The sequence below is a fragment of the Etheostoma cragini genome, chromosome 5, assembly GCF_013103735.1.
Source record: "Etheostoma cragini isolate CJK2018 chromosome 5, CSU_Ecrag_1.0, whole genome shotgun sequence".
Taxonomy (NCBI): Eukaryota; Metazoa; Chordata; class Actinopteri; order Perciformes; family Percidae; genus Etheostoma; species Etheostoma cragini.
The window spans coordinates 25,323,416-25,342,551 of record NC_048411.1 but is presented as its reverse complement, the minus strand read 5'-3'; the positions used below and the strand labels follow the sequence as shown (position 1 = coordinate 25,342,551).

The 19,136-nt window shown below is 37.8% G+C and overlaps 1 protein-coding gene across 11 annotated transcripts in view; it reads left to right on the top strand.

The window, feature by feature from the left end:
* Window positions 1-19,136, top strand: part of slc4a4a (solute carrier family 4 member 4a) — a 56,425-nt gene that overhangs the window by 19,289 nt on the left and 18,000 nt on the right. For 4 of the 11 annotated variants that reach the window (XM_034871442.1, XM_034871445.1, XM_034871438.1 and 1 more), the window contains 10 exons: window positions 1,866-2,001; window positions 4,261-4,421; window positions 6,868-7,047; window positions 8,946-9,041; window positions 10,847-10,923; window positions 16,370-16,527; window positions 17,257-17,344; window positions 17,833-17,987; window positions 18,578-18,691; window positions 18,925-19,099. In XM_034871442.1, coding sequence (XP_034727333.1) covers window positions 1,866-2,001; window positions 4,261-4,421; window positions 6,868-7,047; window positions 8,946-9,041; window positions 10,847-10,923; window positions 16,370-16,527; window positions 17,257-17,344; window positions 17,833-17,987; window positions 18,578-18,691; window positions 18,925-19,099 — 1,340 coding nt within the window. The remainder of the gene's footprint in view (window positions 1-1,865; window positions 2,002-4,260; window positions 4,422-6,867; window positions 7,048-8,945; window positions 9,042-10,846; window positions 10,924-16,369; window positions 16,528-17,256; window positions 17,345-17,832; window positions 17,988-18,577; window positions 18,692-18,924; window positions 19,100-19,136) is intronic. The other 7 variants (XM_034871446.1, XM_034871448.1, XM_034871440.1 and 4 more) reach the window with 2 other exon arrangements.

Below are 19,136 nucleotides of genomic sequence, written 5' to 3'. Positions count from 1 at the left end.
CCCCCCCCCCCCCCCCCCCCCCTTGATTTCATAATGCCATACCTGTCTCTCGATTGTGACTCCGACTATGCATGCTTTCCAACAACCACAACTCTACCTCTGATTGGCTTACCATAAAATGTTACTCTACCTCAGCCAATCGTCAGCATTTACGCGGCTCAGAGATCAAGTTGGTCTGATGATTATTTTACTACGCCGTTATTCCAATCACTTTTGATGACATTGCAAGTTTCAGACTTACTTCTCTGCTTCCTGGCTTTGAGAGTGGCTCACGTTCACAAATATTGATTGAACTTTTCTAGGCCATTAAAATAACTTATTAAAATTCTTAATTTAGTTAGTGTTACCCTTTAACATTGTCCTCAACCATCACAACTACATGCACATATCCTCAACCCAAACCTAATTCTAACCCCAACCTTAAAACCAAGCCTTAACCCTCAATAAGCTTTGTAATACGTTACATTTAGAACATGTTAACATGGGAGTTATGCTCTTTTTTACACAAAGTTTTAAAGGAACTGATGCATGTGTTTGTGAACTTAAGAAAACATTTAGAAAACTACTGGTTTGCTTTGATGTTCCAAAGTTAAGAATTACAAGTTTTCATATCACATCATCAATATACTGTAGAGTTGTAGTAATGGGGGTAGCAGTTGTAGTAGTACCCATTGGTAGTTTTTAGGAACTTAGAAAGGACTTTACATTCAAATTTAGTAATGGATTTATGAATAATTGGTGCAACCCCATCCAGGGCCTTAACATTGAGAATCTTAATTCAATTCAAATTCATTTGGCGTACGTGCACATTGTTGGAGCTGCAGTAGAACTGTTTTTGGCATACTATTTCAAAAACGGAATTTAAATCAATCATTTTTAAAAAGCATGTGCAAAAAGGTTGAGTATTTTTTTACATTAGCAGTCTGAGTCCTTGAGCAGAGATGCTATCGTTCCATTTATCTGAGCTTTTTCCGTAACCAAGCAGTAACTCTAATGATGCCCTTTGCACTGATCTTGTTTGGCTGTTTGCTGATGACAATAATCTTAGTGTAAATTTTTCTACATGCATGGGTCTACTGTCATGACAGGGGGTAGTGATTGTTTGTGGACTCCCCATTCAAAGTTCAAATATTGTTTTCACTTGTTGTAACAAGCTATGGAAGTGTTGACCATTTGCAACATGTTTAAATAGAGCTGTAAAGTATCATTCACAAATCAATCCTGTTGAAATTCTGTTTGTGTTGCTCTCTAAATATTTAAATGAGAAGACTTGGGAAGGAAAGCTCAGCCTCTGCTAAAGAATAGGCCAGTTTGTGGCCATTTCCTAATTGTTAATGCGGGGCTCCAGGGCAACTTGCCAAGGCTGGAGGTCCAATGGCGAAGGACTGTTTGAACAGTGATGGGGGGGGCAGAGAGGGACTAGGGGCTAGCTGTGGGGGCACTGTCACTGAGGGGACCCCTAAAACCCATCGACCCCCTCCTACCTGGTCCACAAAGTGCAGGAGCAGGCAACTGAGAGTGGATGTCCCTTCCAACCAAGACTTTAATGAGGGTCTAGCTGCTGCTTTGGGACACTGGTGAGCTTGTGTAGCTTGCCGACTGTTGTCTGTGGATTTGGAGAGTAAAGGGGGTCACTAAGATTTTAAAGATGTCCAACAACAACAATAACCAAGAGGAGAAGGAGGAAAAGGAAGAGTACACGGAAGAGAAAGAAGAAGAGATCGTGGTGAAAATCCCTCCACCTCCACCTCCTCCTGAGGTCAACGGGAAGGGTCCAGCTGAGGAGGGGAAGCCGGTGCCCAAACCCTTGCCCAATGGGCACCATTGCCAGCCAATGAACCGCAGTATTTTTCCTCTCTCCGCAGTCTCGCCGGCAGCCGAGAGGATCCGCTTCATTCTCGGTGAGGAGGATGACGGCCCGGCACCCCCACAACTCTTCACTGAGTTGGATGAGCTGCTGTCAGTGGATGGACAGGAGATGGAGTGGAAGGAAACGGCCAGGTAAAGACCTCAGTCTCAGACTTGGGGGGGCTTCCTTTCCAAGTTCCTATATGCGCCCCTACAGTTATGTAATGATGTTTCACTTACTCATTAAAAACCGTACTGTAACATAATTGATTGTGAAAACTAAAAAGACAAAATAATCTACACAGCCAAATAACTAAACAAACACTTGTAAACTTCAGCTAGTTGTCAGTCTAAAATCTGTTCTTCAGACTTCAGGTGATTTGCTGTGTGCATTGAATTTGGATTATCATAAGGAGCGAGCTCAAAGGGATTCACAGGTTTGTCCTGTGTGGGATGGGATAGAGATGGGCTGATTATTTATGCATCATTAGTGTTGGATGAGTGAAGCTCTCTCAAGAGGTAACTGGATCCCCTGGGGGCTGTGTGAGGCTCTAAAATGAGTTTAAATGTTATTTTAACCTCTGACCAATTGTGCCTCAGATAGAAGTTACATTTGTTTTCACTGTTGGATGAATGATTTGCAGAGGAACTTTCCTGAAGAAGTCTTTCTTACTTTAAAAGTGCTTTTACATCTACTCTGGGGCATTTTAGGGCAAAATTGTGATGATACATTTGTCCAGCTTCTGATGAGATTGGTGAATAATTGGTACAGATGGGCTTTAATCAAAGTCAAAGTATCTTTAATTGTCTCCTTAAGGAAAAGTTTGTTTTGGACACTGAGAAATTTTTTTGCAAGAGTTACAACAAACACACAACAACAAGCAAAGGGTTAAAACAATTAAAGACAAATGTGCAGTATGGGCTACTCAAAGAGCTGTGCAAATTACAAATTGCAGATTAGAAATGACCATTTTCTACAACTAGGGTTTGGGAATTGTGTTTCTAATCATGTAATGCCAACCATCTGCAAAAACCCAGCTAGTCATAAAAACAACAAGGTCAAGGGTATAATGTATTGTTAATCATGTCAATCAATATACAATATGCATTTTACAGGGGGACAATATTGTGTTTCTTCAATGCTACAATTTACACAATAAGAACAAATACCATAAAGAAAAAAGAACAAACACAGTACAAAGACTGGTTCTCAAACACATAGGGTAGAAGTGAGGGTAAAAAAGTAAAGTACCCCAATAAAATTGTACAAGTAAGCAATCAATATGTGGTTTAGCAAGGTTAAAAAAAACTTAATTGGAATACAGTTCTTGACCCTTCAAAGAAAAGTCTAAGTTTTTTAATAAATGCTTATATATTGCTTACATAAGGTGAAATAAATCAATCCTGCATCTTTCATGTCAAACTTATTATTCTGCAAATGACTGCAGAGATTAGGACCAGGTCCAAAGTCTCACCAAGAGCACTCAGTGAACTTAAAATGAATAAAAGATCTCACAAGTGCTGGGTAGTGCTGGCTGTATCCCAAGTGCAATTTTGGCAGCCAAAACTGGCCAAATAAAACCGTGCTATAGAAACAACTTCTCAGTACCAGTTCAGTTTCTCAACTCTCTGATTCTGAGGGAGGGGGGAGTGATTAAAAAGATACATAAAGCAAATAGAAATTATAATACAGGTTCACAACTGATAATTCTATCTTAACCATAAACTAAAGAAAAAATTGAATTCCTACGCATTTTCTTATACAACTGTCTGCCACTGTCTGTGAGCCTTTAACAATAAACAGCATGACATGAATGACAAGAGACAGTTTTGAATTGCAAATATTAATAATGGTAATATTTACTGCAAGTAGTAAAAAGAACATTTAGTTTTACCATTTTTTTTGATCATATTGCCTTTTTAATATATAAACAGTTAACAATTCATCACCCGTAACACAATAGATTTTTGATGCAGCTACAGAACCTCTACTGTATGTGGACATAGATAACATATACAGTAGGCTACATACTGTATGTGAATTTCATGTGCAGTAATATTTAAATTAAAACTGGTAAAATTAGCATCAACTCCTGCTTGTGTGACTCAACTTTATATAAGGTACAGTATATCACTTTTTTATGGAATAAATTAACTTTAGTTTATTTCATTATTTATGTGTACTGCATATTGACTTCTTTGCATGTTGATATGCTGTTTGGTCCTGTTATGTAGCATGATGCCTCAAGATCCCCATTAGTAAGTTAGTTCATCCTTCTTTGATGTACTGAATTGCACTTCCAGTGCAGTACAGTAATATCAAACTTTGTTTGTATGTTCTGTTATTGCCTATAGCTATCTGGAGTTCCCAGTGTTACCCAGTCATTGTTCTCCCCTTTTTCATTCTTCCAGGTGGATTAAGTTTGAGGAGAAGGTAGAGAAAGGAGGTGAACGCTGGAGTAAACCACACGTGGCCACGCTGTCCTTACATAGCCTTTTTGAACTCCGGACGTGCATAGAAAAAGGCACAATCATGCTCGACATGGAAGCTTCTACTCTACCTCAGGTTGTTGGTAGGTTGGCTGCAGGATACTTATTAACTTATATTTGTAACAATATAAATTGTATTTAAATTCAAATAATACAGAGCCCCTGATCTGACATTGGGGGGAAAGAAAATTCAAGGACAAACAAAAAAAATTACATGATCTTGTCTTTGACATGGAGAAAAAAAAATTAAAATGAATAAAACATGTACTGGAACAATCACTTTTGCGAGATCTTGACTTTGTTTTGCAAGATCTTGACTTTATTTTGTGAGATATTTAGTTTTTATTGTAAATCCAACAAACAATAAGGCTAACCTACCTAGCTAACTAGCGCACTAGCTAGTATCTAGCTAGCTACCGCAACATGATTACATCTCATTGGTTGTCTAAATACATCCAGCGTTTATTTTGATACGCATGTAAACATCAGGAACAATGAAAACACAATGCTTCCCTTTCAAGTTCATGAGTTTGCCACATAGCTAGCTAGCTTTACCATGGCTGTATTAAGAGAAGTAACTAGCTATACTTGTAAGAGTCACAAGAAAGAAGCTTATGAACAAGCATGTTGCTATGACAACACAAACTAGCACTGTTGGCATTAACGGTGAACGACATTGTTCATTAGAACTCTTATTTTTGGCATGTAATTAGTAATGCTTATCAAAATAAACGATTAATGTATTTAGACAACCAAGGGTCACACAGTCAAGAACAATGTCCATTATAACACTTCACTCTGGCATGTGTTAATTAGTAATGCAAATAAAACTCGATATCTTGCAAATCAAAGTCAAGATCTTGCAGAAGTGTTTGTCTCCAGTACATGATTTTTTGTAATTTTGTAATTTTAATCACCTTGGGGGCTCCGTAGAGTAGGCCTAAAGCTAATTGGCATTGGCAAGTATGTTTTGTAAGGAAATGTAATGCCAGACAAGGTTTAGGTTAAGGTACAATTCAGGAAGGTAGAAGGTATTATTATTGGGTTTAAGCACATGGTTTTTACACTGGAGACTTGGGGTCATCAGCAGGAAGTTAGTGTTTTTAATAATTGTCTTGACCTCTTTAAGCCTTTAAGTGCTTTGAGGTGCCTGAACATAACCATTCAGAAACTATATTCTGAACTTTAACTTAATTGCCAGGAGTGGATACGTGGTTACACGAAACAGTCTAATCACTATTATGTATGATAAGTCATTTCCAGTGAATATTGCAGTTATTGAAATATTTTTTTAGATATGTGTACAAGTATTTTTCCCCCCAATTTTATACAATGACAGTGACAAAGGTGAGCAGAGAACCCGTCTGCCAGTTTGCCTTTGTCTGCTCCGTGATGAAAAGTATACTGTATGCAGAGCTGCTCTGTAGTGTTGCGTGCAGGTTTATGAATTGAGGCATCGCACACAGGGCTCAGACTTTTGCTTCCTCTTCTTTGCTTCAGTAGCAAAAGGTCAGAGCTCTGAGTCAAGTCCAGCTTAAACTGTACTTTATTTGAACACTGAGGCACTCAAATTGTAGTTTGTAAATGGTTACACAAAACGTCCTAATTTAAGAACATCCAACCCTCTTCGTTTGTGTCTGCATGAGGGAGCAGGAGGAAGAGTTACCACTTGGAGTGATTCATGTGAAGTAATTGAGTGTGCTGCATGGACAGTACAGGCCGAGCGGAGCTGGGCCTCTTGCTTTGAGGCCAACCGCCTTGACTGATGGGCCATTAACAGCACTATTCTCCCACAAGAAGAGACACTCCCCGAGGCTGCAGCATTCAGGCTTCTGACCTTCTTTTTAAAAATAGGCAAGGCCCTTTTTGATTGAGCCGTTTCATAATGCCACGAAGACTTTCATAAAGGAACATTACAGTCTGGGTGGCACTAATTGAATTCTTACATGATTGAAGAGACTCTTTTTTTTTTTTTAATGTAGACTCGGTTATTTGCTCTCAGTTGTTACTAAATTAAGGCTGTTGTGTAAACCCCCCCCCCCCCCCCCCCCCAATAAAAACTTTACATGAGACAGCATAATTCAAATTTGGTTTTATTTACTCATTTCAGTTGTTTGTTATTGTTGCTCCCCAGAACTTTAGAGAAAGCTATTTTTGTCTCCAATTGTTCTCCAAATGAAACCTTTATGAACTTATGTAACAATGTAGTTAAGTGCTGAAACAATTGGCAAATGTACAGAAATCTTCTGATAACTTATTATGCTGTATGTCAAGTTGATATTGAGGCTTTGCCGGCTGTTTTCAAGTTAATGTTAATATAAATTGAATACTTTTGGGTTTTCAACTGTTGGTTTGACAAACTAACCATTGTAAAACATCGCGTTGGATTCTGGTTGTTGTTTTTGGATGTAATAATGTAGTTACTATGTCTAGATTCAGTGTGGTTACACTCTCTTCCTTCCAGAAAAAGACTAAATTGGATTTCCTTACCATCTTTCTTCCTTACCTTCCCTCTCTCTGCATATTCAGAGATGATCACTGACAACCAGATAGAGATCGGCCAGCTGAAAGCAGACCTAAAGGACAAAGTGATGTACACGTTGCTACGGAAACATCGTCACCAGACCAAGAAGTCCAACCTGCGTTCTCTGGCTGACATCGGCAAGACGGTCTCCAGTGCAAGTAGGCTGTTTTCCAACCAGGAAAACGGTAATACTGATGCCAGTTTGGTGCAGTCTTCTTTTTCTAAATGATGGAAAGAAAAAAACAAATCAGCTAATTTACTGTATCATGCATTTAGCTGTACATACCTTAATCCCAGTGTTTAAATCAGACTTTTTTTTTTGGCATCTCAAATTAGGTGTGCAGTGAGTTTTTAGGTCAGTGGGGAATTTCAGTGTGCGATAAAGGACACACTGCTGCCCTCCTCTGCATAAACCCACTAATGTGGCACTCAGTACATTATATTACATTACATTAACATGCCATTTAGCTGACGCTTTTATCCAAAGCGACTTCTGATTCAGTGCTTTCAACCAACTCCAAGTAGTGAAAGTGTAGCTTTAAGAATATATATTTATATAAAATTAAAGTACCAGCTTAGATGCTGGAAAAACATTTTGGAGACCTTATCAGAGGTTTTGGCCCTTACTGTATACTTGGGAATATTCCTATTAGTGCTACTATAGTTCTACTACTTTCTCACTAAACCAGCATTCAACTCGTAAAACTAAAGTTTGCAGCAGTCTTTTGCTAATTCATCACAAACATTTGGTTTTATTACTCTAACAACACTTTTGCCATGCTCACTGTAGGATACTGTACTAACTGCATTCACAGAGACTTAAGTGATCAGCACCTGTGGAGATTTCAAATTGACTGAAGCTCTAAAGTTCGACACTGAATAATTAAGTTCAGTGCATGAATTTTATGAGTGGGTGAGAAGTCCAAGGCTAAGCCACAACTCACCGGAACCTATCATAAAACTGACTCCAAATTTTGATAAGATATGACTTTAGAGAGAGAACTTGAGCAATTATGATTACTGCAGTCAGAATATCTGAGGTTATATCTGAGGTTGATTGTAATTGTTCATATTATTCTCACTTTATTAACTTTTAATATTGACATTTCTGAGAATTCATGTTTTTTAACACCAGAATTTAAGACCTCTTTTCATCACACAGGGCGGACTGTCACTTTGCTTTACCGGACGTTATTACAAACAAGCTAAATTTAAATTCATGTCCACAAAAGCAGTCAAGTAATAACACTATAGAAAATGGCTTTATTGGCCATTTTAATAGGATTGTAGTTGCTGTGTTAAATGCATTTAATATCAATCTACTGTATGCTACATATAAGACCCATTACAATTTATTGTTACAAAATTAAATTGAAATGAACAAATAATATTTCCCACAGGCAGCAGCACAGAACTGCAAATACAAACCTTATTAAACCTTATCAATCAGCAGCAAACAGAATATTCCATTAGTCTCTAAAGTGGTGAGATTTAAGTAAAGTGACAGCCTAATGCACACAAATGTAACTGGCCTTAACAACACTGTGTGAATCCTTAAACTGTAACACTCTGAGTAACATAAGATGTTTTCTTGTGTTGACAATGTTATCAATATGTGTCCAGACATGGGTCTTCGGAAAGTGAAATTATTTATTAACTGTTATCAGATTTATGAAACCGGTTTATGACTCTTTGTTTTCAAATGGAAACTCATCTCATGAAAAGCCCTAGGCTCTTATCAGTGTCACAGTACTCAGATAAAGTGCTTCACTGATAATCATTAATTGACGATAACCTTACAAGGATAAAGTGCATCCTCAAGTTTATTGAAATACAGTTTGACTCCTGTCCAATGACCCATGGTCCTGATTTATGGCGCCACTCCTCTTACTTTCCTTTTTCTGCACAGCTTGTAAAATTACAGATAAATCATGTTTTAAATATCTTTTAACCACTTGATTCACCTAACAAATGTCTTGCTTTGGCTCAGTGGGCTAGTCTATCATCTCTCCCTTCCATCTCTTTTTCCTCCTTTTATTGCTTCTCTGGATTGGGTTTGATAACCTGCTGCTGCTACTAAAAGCTCGTAGTCCTCTCGGGAGCTCTGTAACTTGCCTATCGGGTCACATATCAATGGAGGACTTGCAGAACCAACGGAGTACCAGCATGGACTGGCTTAGTAAGTTCACTGGACTCAGTCTACGTTCACACTGCAGACCACCAACCATCCTTTACCAAAGGAAATTCCTTGGCCGCAATTACAGTTGTACTACTTGGAATACCTGTCAATCAACATAAGTAGACTTGAGGGTTACCGTGAGCAACCATTCTTAATGTCTCATTTTATTCCTTATTTGATTTCAATTCCAACCTTGGTAATTAAGTAAAAATTTTTAATGTAGCCGGCATAAAACATGGTAAGAACACAGTTTTAGTAGTCCATCTTTGGAACATTGTAGTTTCCCCACGGCAGACCCATGTCAATAAAATCCGCCGTCGCATAATTATGGCGCACCACGGTTGTCCTTATGAAAGACGGGATGTCATTTTTTTGATCATTGAACCGCAGCACAGGGTTATACTTTTTGGTCAAATGCCTTAGTATCTCACTTTGCAGCACATATTGAATTGATGTGACTCACACAGGATTTGGAAAATGTGACTGTGATTTTCTCTCAAAAACCTCACATGTAAATGGAAAATGTCAGAAGTGGAAAGGCTTCAGCTGCAGTTTGAACGTAGTCACAAAACTAGTGTAAATTTCACATGTCATTCAGACCCAATGTGTAGAGTACACTAGCAGTGCTTAATAAAGTAGTGGCATTGGAATAGTGTTTAGTCCTGTCTGTTTTTTTTCTTTCAAATACCTCACAACTATACTTGGCTAAGATTTTTATTTTTGATCCCTTATGTATTTCCCTTAAATTTAGTTTTTTCCTCTTTTATTACTGTATCTACTCTATGTTAGTACTACGATTGAATCATTTATACTGGCTGCATCATACTGACAAGCATGTTATTACCTACAACCCTCAGGAGGCAGATGTACGAAAGGCTACAGTGGCATCAGAATTTGCTCTCGTTGATATTTGTACCGCTCTGTATACAGTCTTGTATTCCAGACCGCTCCGTGACCTTACTTCAGACCGCTGAAGTAAGGTCACGTTCTTCTGTCAAGTCTCTGATGAGTCTAATGGAGTTGACGAGCTTAAACCAAAAGTCAGCAGAGCGTCAATCAGTCTGATGTTTACCTGCGCTTAGTGGAAGACTTTGATGGGAAAGATAGACACCGTAAGATGATCAGATATTCTCAACAGTAAAGCTCCTGATTGTGTATTAAGGATGCACAAAACAAGTTAGAATAGTTGTAGAATGTAGTGGACCAATTAATAACTGCTATGTAATATGGGATTTGAATTAAGTTATAGATTTTTGGGGCTGAGGGCATTAAATAATATACCTTACAACACATTTAAAACGCAATGTTGTACTAAGAGATTGTTCTATACCAGCAAATATGTTCCAAATTTTAGAGAAGGCTGTACTTATTGATCTGAGAAAACATTTTAGGTGCTTTCTGTGAATGTCAGACTAGAAATTGCTGATTTATGACCTTAAATAGAACAGCATTATTCTGGCTGATTTAAGATTTTCAGCAGATTGTATGCAGACCAGTTACTGTCCCTTTCAGTCAGTGAACATCGGAGTGACAGATGTTTTTAATGACTTAAAGGTTTGCTTGACGAGTAATCATGAAGTATTTGTCCTCTGCTGTAGGCTTGAGCCTTGTTTTAGTAGATGTAAGTTAATGGTGGCTGAAATCTCTTTATGCTTTTGATCACTGTTGCCTTGTTATTCTTTTCGGTGCTGCATGGGGAGCAAACTGTCTGGGCCACTGTCTTTTCTTGGGTCTGTGCCATCCTTTCTTTCCCACTCAGTTCTTGGTGAAGGTGAAACTGCTTTAACCACACATGTGTTTAACAGATAGTCCCACCACAACTCACCGGAACCTGACCTCCAGCAGCATGAACGACATTTCTGACAAACCGGAAAAAGAACAAGTGAGTCAACCTGATGATTTAATAATGGAATTCAATATTTGTTATCTTCATGTGGTTTCTAAATTATTTTTCTACAGTGTTTCTTCACTGCAGTTACCAGTCAATCTCTCAATTAAAGTATATGGGCACTGCTTACTTGGAATATGAAACTGTTTCTCTGAATGAATTCAGAAATCTAAAATATTAAAATATTTTATGACCGGTTTTATCAGGCCCTATTTTTTCAATGTGATCCAAGTTTGAAAATAAAGTAAAGTTAGTTAAAATAAAAAAGTTAGTATCAGATAAATCAGGGAAAAATCTCCAAGTTTCAACTTAATTAAATTGCTATTCGAGTAGGTGTTTTGGCTCAGTACCCATTATTAAAGCCAGGTTTTATGGATGCAAAATACACTTACTACTATATAAATATCATAGTAACTATAAGGCTGAAAAAGCATAGGAATTCATCATTCCAGTCACATGCAGAAAATAAAGGTAAATCATACAGTTTATCTAACAGCCTACTTGAAATGACATGTCTCAAATAGCAAATGCTTTTCAAGTACAGGTCGATGCAGGCTGGCATTGCAAAAACAACTTGTTAGCTGAATGTAGCTTCATCCACTGTAGAGGTGCAGAAACCAGTCATGTGCAGACTGTGGCTGCTGGTTCGAAGCAGAGATAAGATTGTTAAAAGTACATTGTCGTCATCAGCCAGCCGGCTGCAGCTGCTCTGAACCTGCCACAGCCAAGTGTGTAAAAATATATTCAAGTTGCTTATGTTATATCTTTACTCAGCTTAGCAGTTTAGTGAGAGTCTGTAGAAATCTGAATAAATATTTCCTTTAATGGTCAGTGTGGAGATTTTGTTGTAGCGAGGACGGTGCTTACAGTAGGAACTTTGGTACAATGACTAACAGAAATCCATGATTAATTTACAATGGAAAGAGAACACCCAAACACATATTTGTATTTTTCCAGTACATTTCTACTACAACTTTACAAATACACTGCGTCATAGATTATCTGTCACACCCAGAGAAGATATCAGAGAGACTTTCTCACGGTGTTTATCAATGAATTCCTGTTTTGTGAAACAGATAAAATACTGTCGCTTCAACAATATGCCCCATTCCAGTTCATCTGAAAGAAAATGTACGCAGCGTAAGTTGAATTGGCTTTAAAGCCCCCGTCATATGAAGATGTTTTGTTAGTGCTGTATTGATAATCATTATTTGTATGTATCTCAATTATGCACTTAAAAGTCTTTCAGTTTGTGATGTTGAAGCACTTTTGCTGAGATAAATACACAAAGTATTTTAGCAGTGCTTGTTAATAGACTTACAGTATTTGCCATTAAAGGTCCCAGCAGCCATTTGTTTTTATGGTCTCATCCCAGACCAAGCCTCTGGGAGAAGAGAATTAGGTCAAAATGGCCCAGTAAGTCCTCCTGTGGGACAGGCAAAGTAGAAAAAAAGACAATTGGACAGGATGCACATCTCCTAAACTGAAGTGCTTCCCCACCCACTCAGCCTATAAATACCATTTAGACGTTTCCTTTGTGGGCCGACATGCAATGATCATTTCCACACTAAGTGGGAAAAAAGTGGGAGATTGACATTAAGGTTTTGATGTGAGCCGCCCAGTGTTGTTGATATCAGCCGTAGAGATGTCTGCCTTCTCTCGAAGAAGAAGAAGAGAGAGGGACGCATCCTCATGGACGACAGGCTTGTGGTCCAGCCCTATGGGTCCAACATTGCTTACTTGTGAAGATTAGTTTATAGCTAACCGATACTGCTAGTTCACCTGAGGATAACGACATTAATAAGTTGTGCATATTCACGACAACAAGCCTGTTTGATCACGAGTATGTAGTGGTACGGTTGAATAGAATAGAATATACTTTGTCGTTGCGTAAGCTTGTGTACAATGTAATTTGCTGAGCCGTACTTGTATATAAAAGTAACAAAAGTAATACATACACAAATAAATACTCTAACGTGGAGCAGTCATCCCAGTCAATAGATTGATAAACAAGTGTTATTGCCCATATATTTATGACACCAAGGTGTGTCAAGTCTTGATTTTGTTCAGTTCAAGCGGGTGTAGTTGATTAGAACTTAAATAAGTTTTACGTGAAACTGCTCACAACCAGGTTATGATTTCTGGAAAGAGACATAGCTGTCTGCTAATCCACAGAAAAAACTACAACCAGTTTTCATTGGAACTACTTTTCACCAAAAGAAATAGTCCCTATGAAAACTGTTGAAAACCTATTGGGATGCAGGCAAAAATCTCAGACATATGCTAACACTCTTTAAGAAGAAGGCAGCATTGACCAGTACCACAGATTTAACAAACACAATAAAACAAGGAAATGTCATTCAGTATCTTACAGATTTTACATCTCTCAACTGTGCAAAGCCAAAAAAAGATTTCATGCCTGAGATAATTTAATTTGTGTGTCATGCTCATTCAGAATAAAGGGTGACTGGAACAGATTCAGGTTTACTTAGTTGATAAAGGTGGTGTGATGTTGATTAGTAGTGATTGGAGTTCAGGGTGTGTGGTTACGCAGGTCTAACTTAAATCATTTACAGACAAACCTCTTGGCAACAGCCTCAGATGGGATCAACTTGGATCTAACCAGTTGAAGGTCACAAGTTTACGAGACAGAGAGATTGATGGCAGCAATTCTGCCAGTGAATGATCTGGTTTTGGCAGGATGATGGCAAGTGATAGACAGACAGCCATTGTTCTTTTGCCCTGGTTTAACTTGTTGTACTATATGATATACTACTGTGTCCTAATTTATTATGTCCGAGTTTATTTCAGAATGACAAAACATCTTAGACTCATAATTCTTTAGTGTATTTGTACAGTCTTTGTTGTTACTAGTAGGATCACTCTGATTGGAGGAGATGTCAGTGATCTAATCCGATTTAGGTCTTGGCAAAGCTCATTTCAAAGCCACCTTTTACATCATCTGATACTCCTACTCTGTTTCGTACGCTGTAACTCATCAGACTGTTCTCTGGACAGGTGATTCATTTCTTGGATTATCATTTGAAGTCTACATAGTGAAAAAATATTCTTTTATCTTGCAATTTCCTAAACTGTTGAAACCAGGATTTCTCATTCATTTACAACAGAAATATAACAATATAGAAGAAATCTATCCTGACAAGCTTAAGACTTCCCTTTTTTTTTTTTTATAAATCTTGAATGAGTGAATACATTTTTCACTACTGATGTTAGCTCGATTATTTAAAAAAAAGCCGGGTTTATGCAGGACGTACAGTGTTCCGCTTTTGACTATTCTTTCTGACCAATCAGTGGTCTGCAGTGTTTCAACTCTACTTTCTAGAATTGACTCCGCTCGAACAACTTGGAACCTCAACCAACCTGGTACCAAAGTACCAAGTACATTATATCTAATCCTTGCTCTCATTTGAAAGCATAACAATTACCGTTTATTTTAAACCTTTATGATTCTCAGTCTCGTGTCAAACCAACTCTGATGTAAAAGATCCTTCTATGTGACCATCCAGGGCACAGAGGTAATACATAATGTAATTGTGTCTTAGTACATATTTCCTGCCAGCCCTCTGCTGATTTGAGGTTAATATATAACGCAATATTTTTCCATGGAAATCTTATCTTGATGTTTGGTCGGTTGATCCAGTATATTTGAAGTTTTATGTATTTATGATCTCAATCTGCCACATTTTTATCATATGGAACAATTGTGGCATGAAATATAATGGGATTGAAAGAACAGTGGTGCTCATAAGTTTATGAAACCATGCTAAAGTTGACTAAAAAGAAAATTAAAAAACACATTTTGGACATTGATCTTAATGCCTTGATTAAAAATTTGGAAAAATCTGACCTTTAAGGACACAATTTTCTTTGAATGAATGATGTATCATATATAAATAACGTTCTTCCTTAAAATACAGGGGGCATAACTTTTCACACCCCTATGTTTTAAATTATGTTAAAGAAGCAGGCAGATTTTTATTTTTAAGGCCAGTTATTTCATGGATCCAGGATACTATTCAATAAATGGCTTTTAAAAATAAAAATCTGCCTGACTCTATGGGAATTTAACATACGTATGGGTGTGTATACTTATGCCCCCTGCATTTTATGGAAGAACATTTCTTTATTTACTTTACGTTATTCATTCACAAAGAAAATTGGTTTTCTTAAAGGTTAGATTTTTCCTATTTTTTTAATTAAAGCATTAAGATCAATTGCCAAAAGATGATTTTTTTTATTCCTCTTTTTAGTCAACTTTAGCATGGGTTCATAAACTTATGAGCACCACTGTATACGAGGAATCCTGGATTAAAAACAGAGAAATTAACTTAGTTGTTTAACCAAAGCTGATGTCTATGAATGGGAATGAATTGGCATCAGAAAGACTATTTATTACAACATGTAATACTTCTTGTAACATGACATCAACTTGTTTTCATGCTGGAGAGTTTACATTAAGTTTATTTAACTGATCTGGCAGTATCAGGAGGAGGTACACTAATATACAATGAAACAGATGCTACAAGATTATATGAAGAATAGTTAATGCATATCAAATAAAAAGCAGTGCAAGTACTACAGAAAAAACACTGTTGCATGTTTGAGTTTTGTTGTCTGCAGGGCAATTCAGTGCAATTTTGTTGCTCTTTGTGTCATAAAATTGCTCATGCGCCACTGTCTTCTCAGTCCAATCTTGCATGCAAACCCATGTACAAAGAGACATTTTTGCTCCACATAGTGCTCAATTACATGAAGCACAAACAGCATAAGTAGTAATTTCCTAAGTGGTCTTCTAATGCAATTAAAATCCAACAAAACATTTAAAAACTCTTCTGCACACAGAGAAACCATTGCATGACAGCATTTTCACGATGCCTCGTAAACTCTTTATATATAAACTCTTATATTTAAAGGTGATTACCTTTTGTAATAGATCAACCATCACAGCAAGAGTGGATTTTTCAAGGCGATTTTCACACCAGTGTAACCTATGCTCTGGAAAATAGTCAGTTTATCCATTAATTAGTAGCTCAGAGAGTACAACATGTACTTAAAAAAACTGGTATTTTCCTTTTGTTGCAACCAGAAAAAAAGCTCTTTATAGACACTATTGCAGGACTTGAATGTCCTTTTTAAAGTTCAAATGTTGCGCCTGTGGAGCCCGGCAGGTGTCTGTCCTCCTTTACACATCTCACCATTGACATGACAAAGAATGGCCAAGAAATACAGACCTCATGTTACAACTTGTTACTTTTTAGACACCATGGGACCCTCTTAGTTTGGTATTTAAGCTGAATGGGATTGTCCTGTTTGATATAGGCTGTTTAATTCAGTGTGCACTGCATTGGGTAGCTTGCTGGTGTGAAGATAACATTTAATGTCCTCCTCCATTTAATGTCTCCTCTTTTGTACTTTTAAGCTGAGGAACAAGTTCATGAAGAAGTTGCCGAGAGATGCCGAGGCCTCCAATGTGCTGGTGGGGGAGGTGGACTTCCTGGACACGCCATTTGTGGCGTTTGTTCGTCTGCAGCAAGCTGTGATGCTGGGAGCCTTAACAGAGGTTCCTGTTCCCACAAGGTGGCTGAGATTTATGTCTGAACTCATAAATAGGAGCTAAGGTTGTAGGAAGATGCATCAGTAGTTGTCTAGGTTTGACTCAACTCGCGTCCCACTGAGAAAAATCTGGGAATCACTTTATATAAAATAAAAACGTCACAAATTGCTAATCTAATTGCACGATAAATGTCATGTATATGTTATGTTTTGTTTTGTTTGTGTTCACGTTAAATTAGAAAGAAATATAACACACCACTGCAATTTAAAGACTCAAACATTCCATTAGTGTTAAATCCACATCTGACAGAATTCAAAATTATGGACTTCACAAATGTTCAATGTATTGCGGAGTTAAAAAAAAAGATTTTGTAAAGTTGTTTCTTTTAATGTGTCCGACTGTTCGTTCTCTGCCGTTAGATAAATGTCATAAAGCGACACCGAACTGGTTTCTGCAGTGTTGTTATAACCAAATACGCATCAAGCAATTGTGTTTTCTGAAGAGATCAATCAATTGTGTTTGTCAAGGGAAATCGTACAAGGCACAATTCCAGGGAATTGTTTTCCCATCCCCTCAAACGAATGCATCATAAAACCGAATATGTCCATCAGATAGGCACAGAAAAATGTCACATGGTTGAATGGCACTGGCACTCCAGCAGTTAGCCAAGTCTCAGCAACACCACTGCTCCTGACATAGAAAAGTACAGATAAACAAAATTACCAATACAAATGATTTTGTTCCACGTACAGATTTCTATTCATCTTGCTTGGACCCAAAGGCAAAGCCAAGTCGTACCATGAGATTGGCAGAGCAATCGCCACGCTGATGTCAGATGAGGTTAGACTGCTATCAACACACATCATCATTGTGTTTTATCTTAATGCTGACAATTGTAATGCAACAGGCCATTTTCACTTAGAACAGGTATGCTTTAATCTTGTTTCCTTTCAACAACTACAGAAAGTCTAATAAAACAATAAAGGAGAAGTTCAGCATAATACCCTCTAACTGTATGATAATTACTTATTTTAGGTTGTTGTATTTAATTGGATTATGTTGTCAGTTGTTGCTTAACCCAGCAGAATTTCTGAACAAGCTACGGAAGAGGTATTTTGTTAACCCTAAGTACGAAAAGAACCATGTTACTTGCAATTAAAGTCAGATGTGTTCAGTAGAAAATTGTTAAAAAATGTAGTAGTTCTGGACAGCAGGTTCTTACTCTCCTCCCCATACATTATTCCTCAGATCTGATATTATAGTTCAATGCATGCTTTGAAGGGTCTCTTTCACACTTTAATGCCTTGTCTCTCTCCATTTGTGTTCAGATCTTTCACGACATTGCGTATAAGGCCAAGGACAGACAAGACTTGCTGGCTGGTATTGATGAGTTCCTGGATGAGGTGATCGTGCTTCCCCCTGGAGAGTGGGACCCGGCCATCAGGATAGAGCCTCCGAAATCCCTCCCCTCTTCTGACAAAAGGTCTATAAGCTAAAATTAAACTGTAAAACGTATCTGTATCAGGATTCAGCAGTGGAAACATACATTAAGGAAGCAAACAGATAGTCAATGCAAGAGTACATTTAAGAACAACCTTGTTGTATAAAAAAAAAAAAGAAATCTTAAAATGTCAGCAAGTACTAGACTTTCTGCACCTGAATGCTGTGTGTGCAGTAGCTACATTATGTCACAGAAACGCGGTGGTTGCAAAATCACTGAAGGGTGCCCAGCTGTACAGCACAGTGTGCATCACTGGGTTTTATTTAAAGCTGCAGTGGTACTTAGTAAAGCAGGACCTTCTCAGTTCTACTGTATGTGAGCACTGATATGTCAGGTTTATTAATCATGTGACACATATTTGCATTGTTTGATTGACAACACAAAAAAAGGCTATGACAACATGCAGACCAATTTTCATGCCAAAAAAAGAGAAGAAAACGACAGGCTGGGTAACCTTCAGTAGCTATTTAAAGTGTTTTAAATATATGATCTGCATCAGGTAACTGTGTTCATGTTATAAAGTGATAATCGGAGGTGAAGTGCCTGCCAGACTAAACAAAACTGTATTTTAGGAAAAACATGTATGCAGGAGGGGACCCTCATATGAACGGAGATATGCCTCATAGTGGAGAGGGTCATGGAGGAGGGGGACATGCTGTAGGGGAGGAGCTGAAAAAGACTGGAAGGTATGAAATAATTTTTATATATATATATATATATACACACACACACACACACACACACAGTAAATTCTTATATCTTGAAACATGTGCCCTCAGTGCTAATGATTCAGTGTTGCATTATGTCATGTTTTGTAATTATCTGCATATTAATACTTTGAATACATTTTCAAAATGTCTTTGTTGTGCTTAGTATTCCATGCTGTGGAAAGCACACCATTTTGTATTTCTGTTTTCAGGTTTTGTGGGGGTCTCTTGCTTGACATCAAAAGAAAAGCGCCTTTCTTTGTCAGTGACTTCACCGATGCATTCCACATTCAGGCCTTGTCGGCCACATTGTTTATTTACCTGGGAACTGTGACAAACGCCATTACCTTTGGTGGTCTGCTGGGCGATGCTACAGAAAACATGCAGGTCAGACTGAGTTCTTTAACCCTTTAACAGTTTGTTT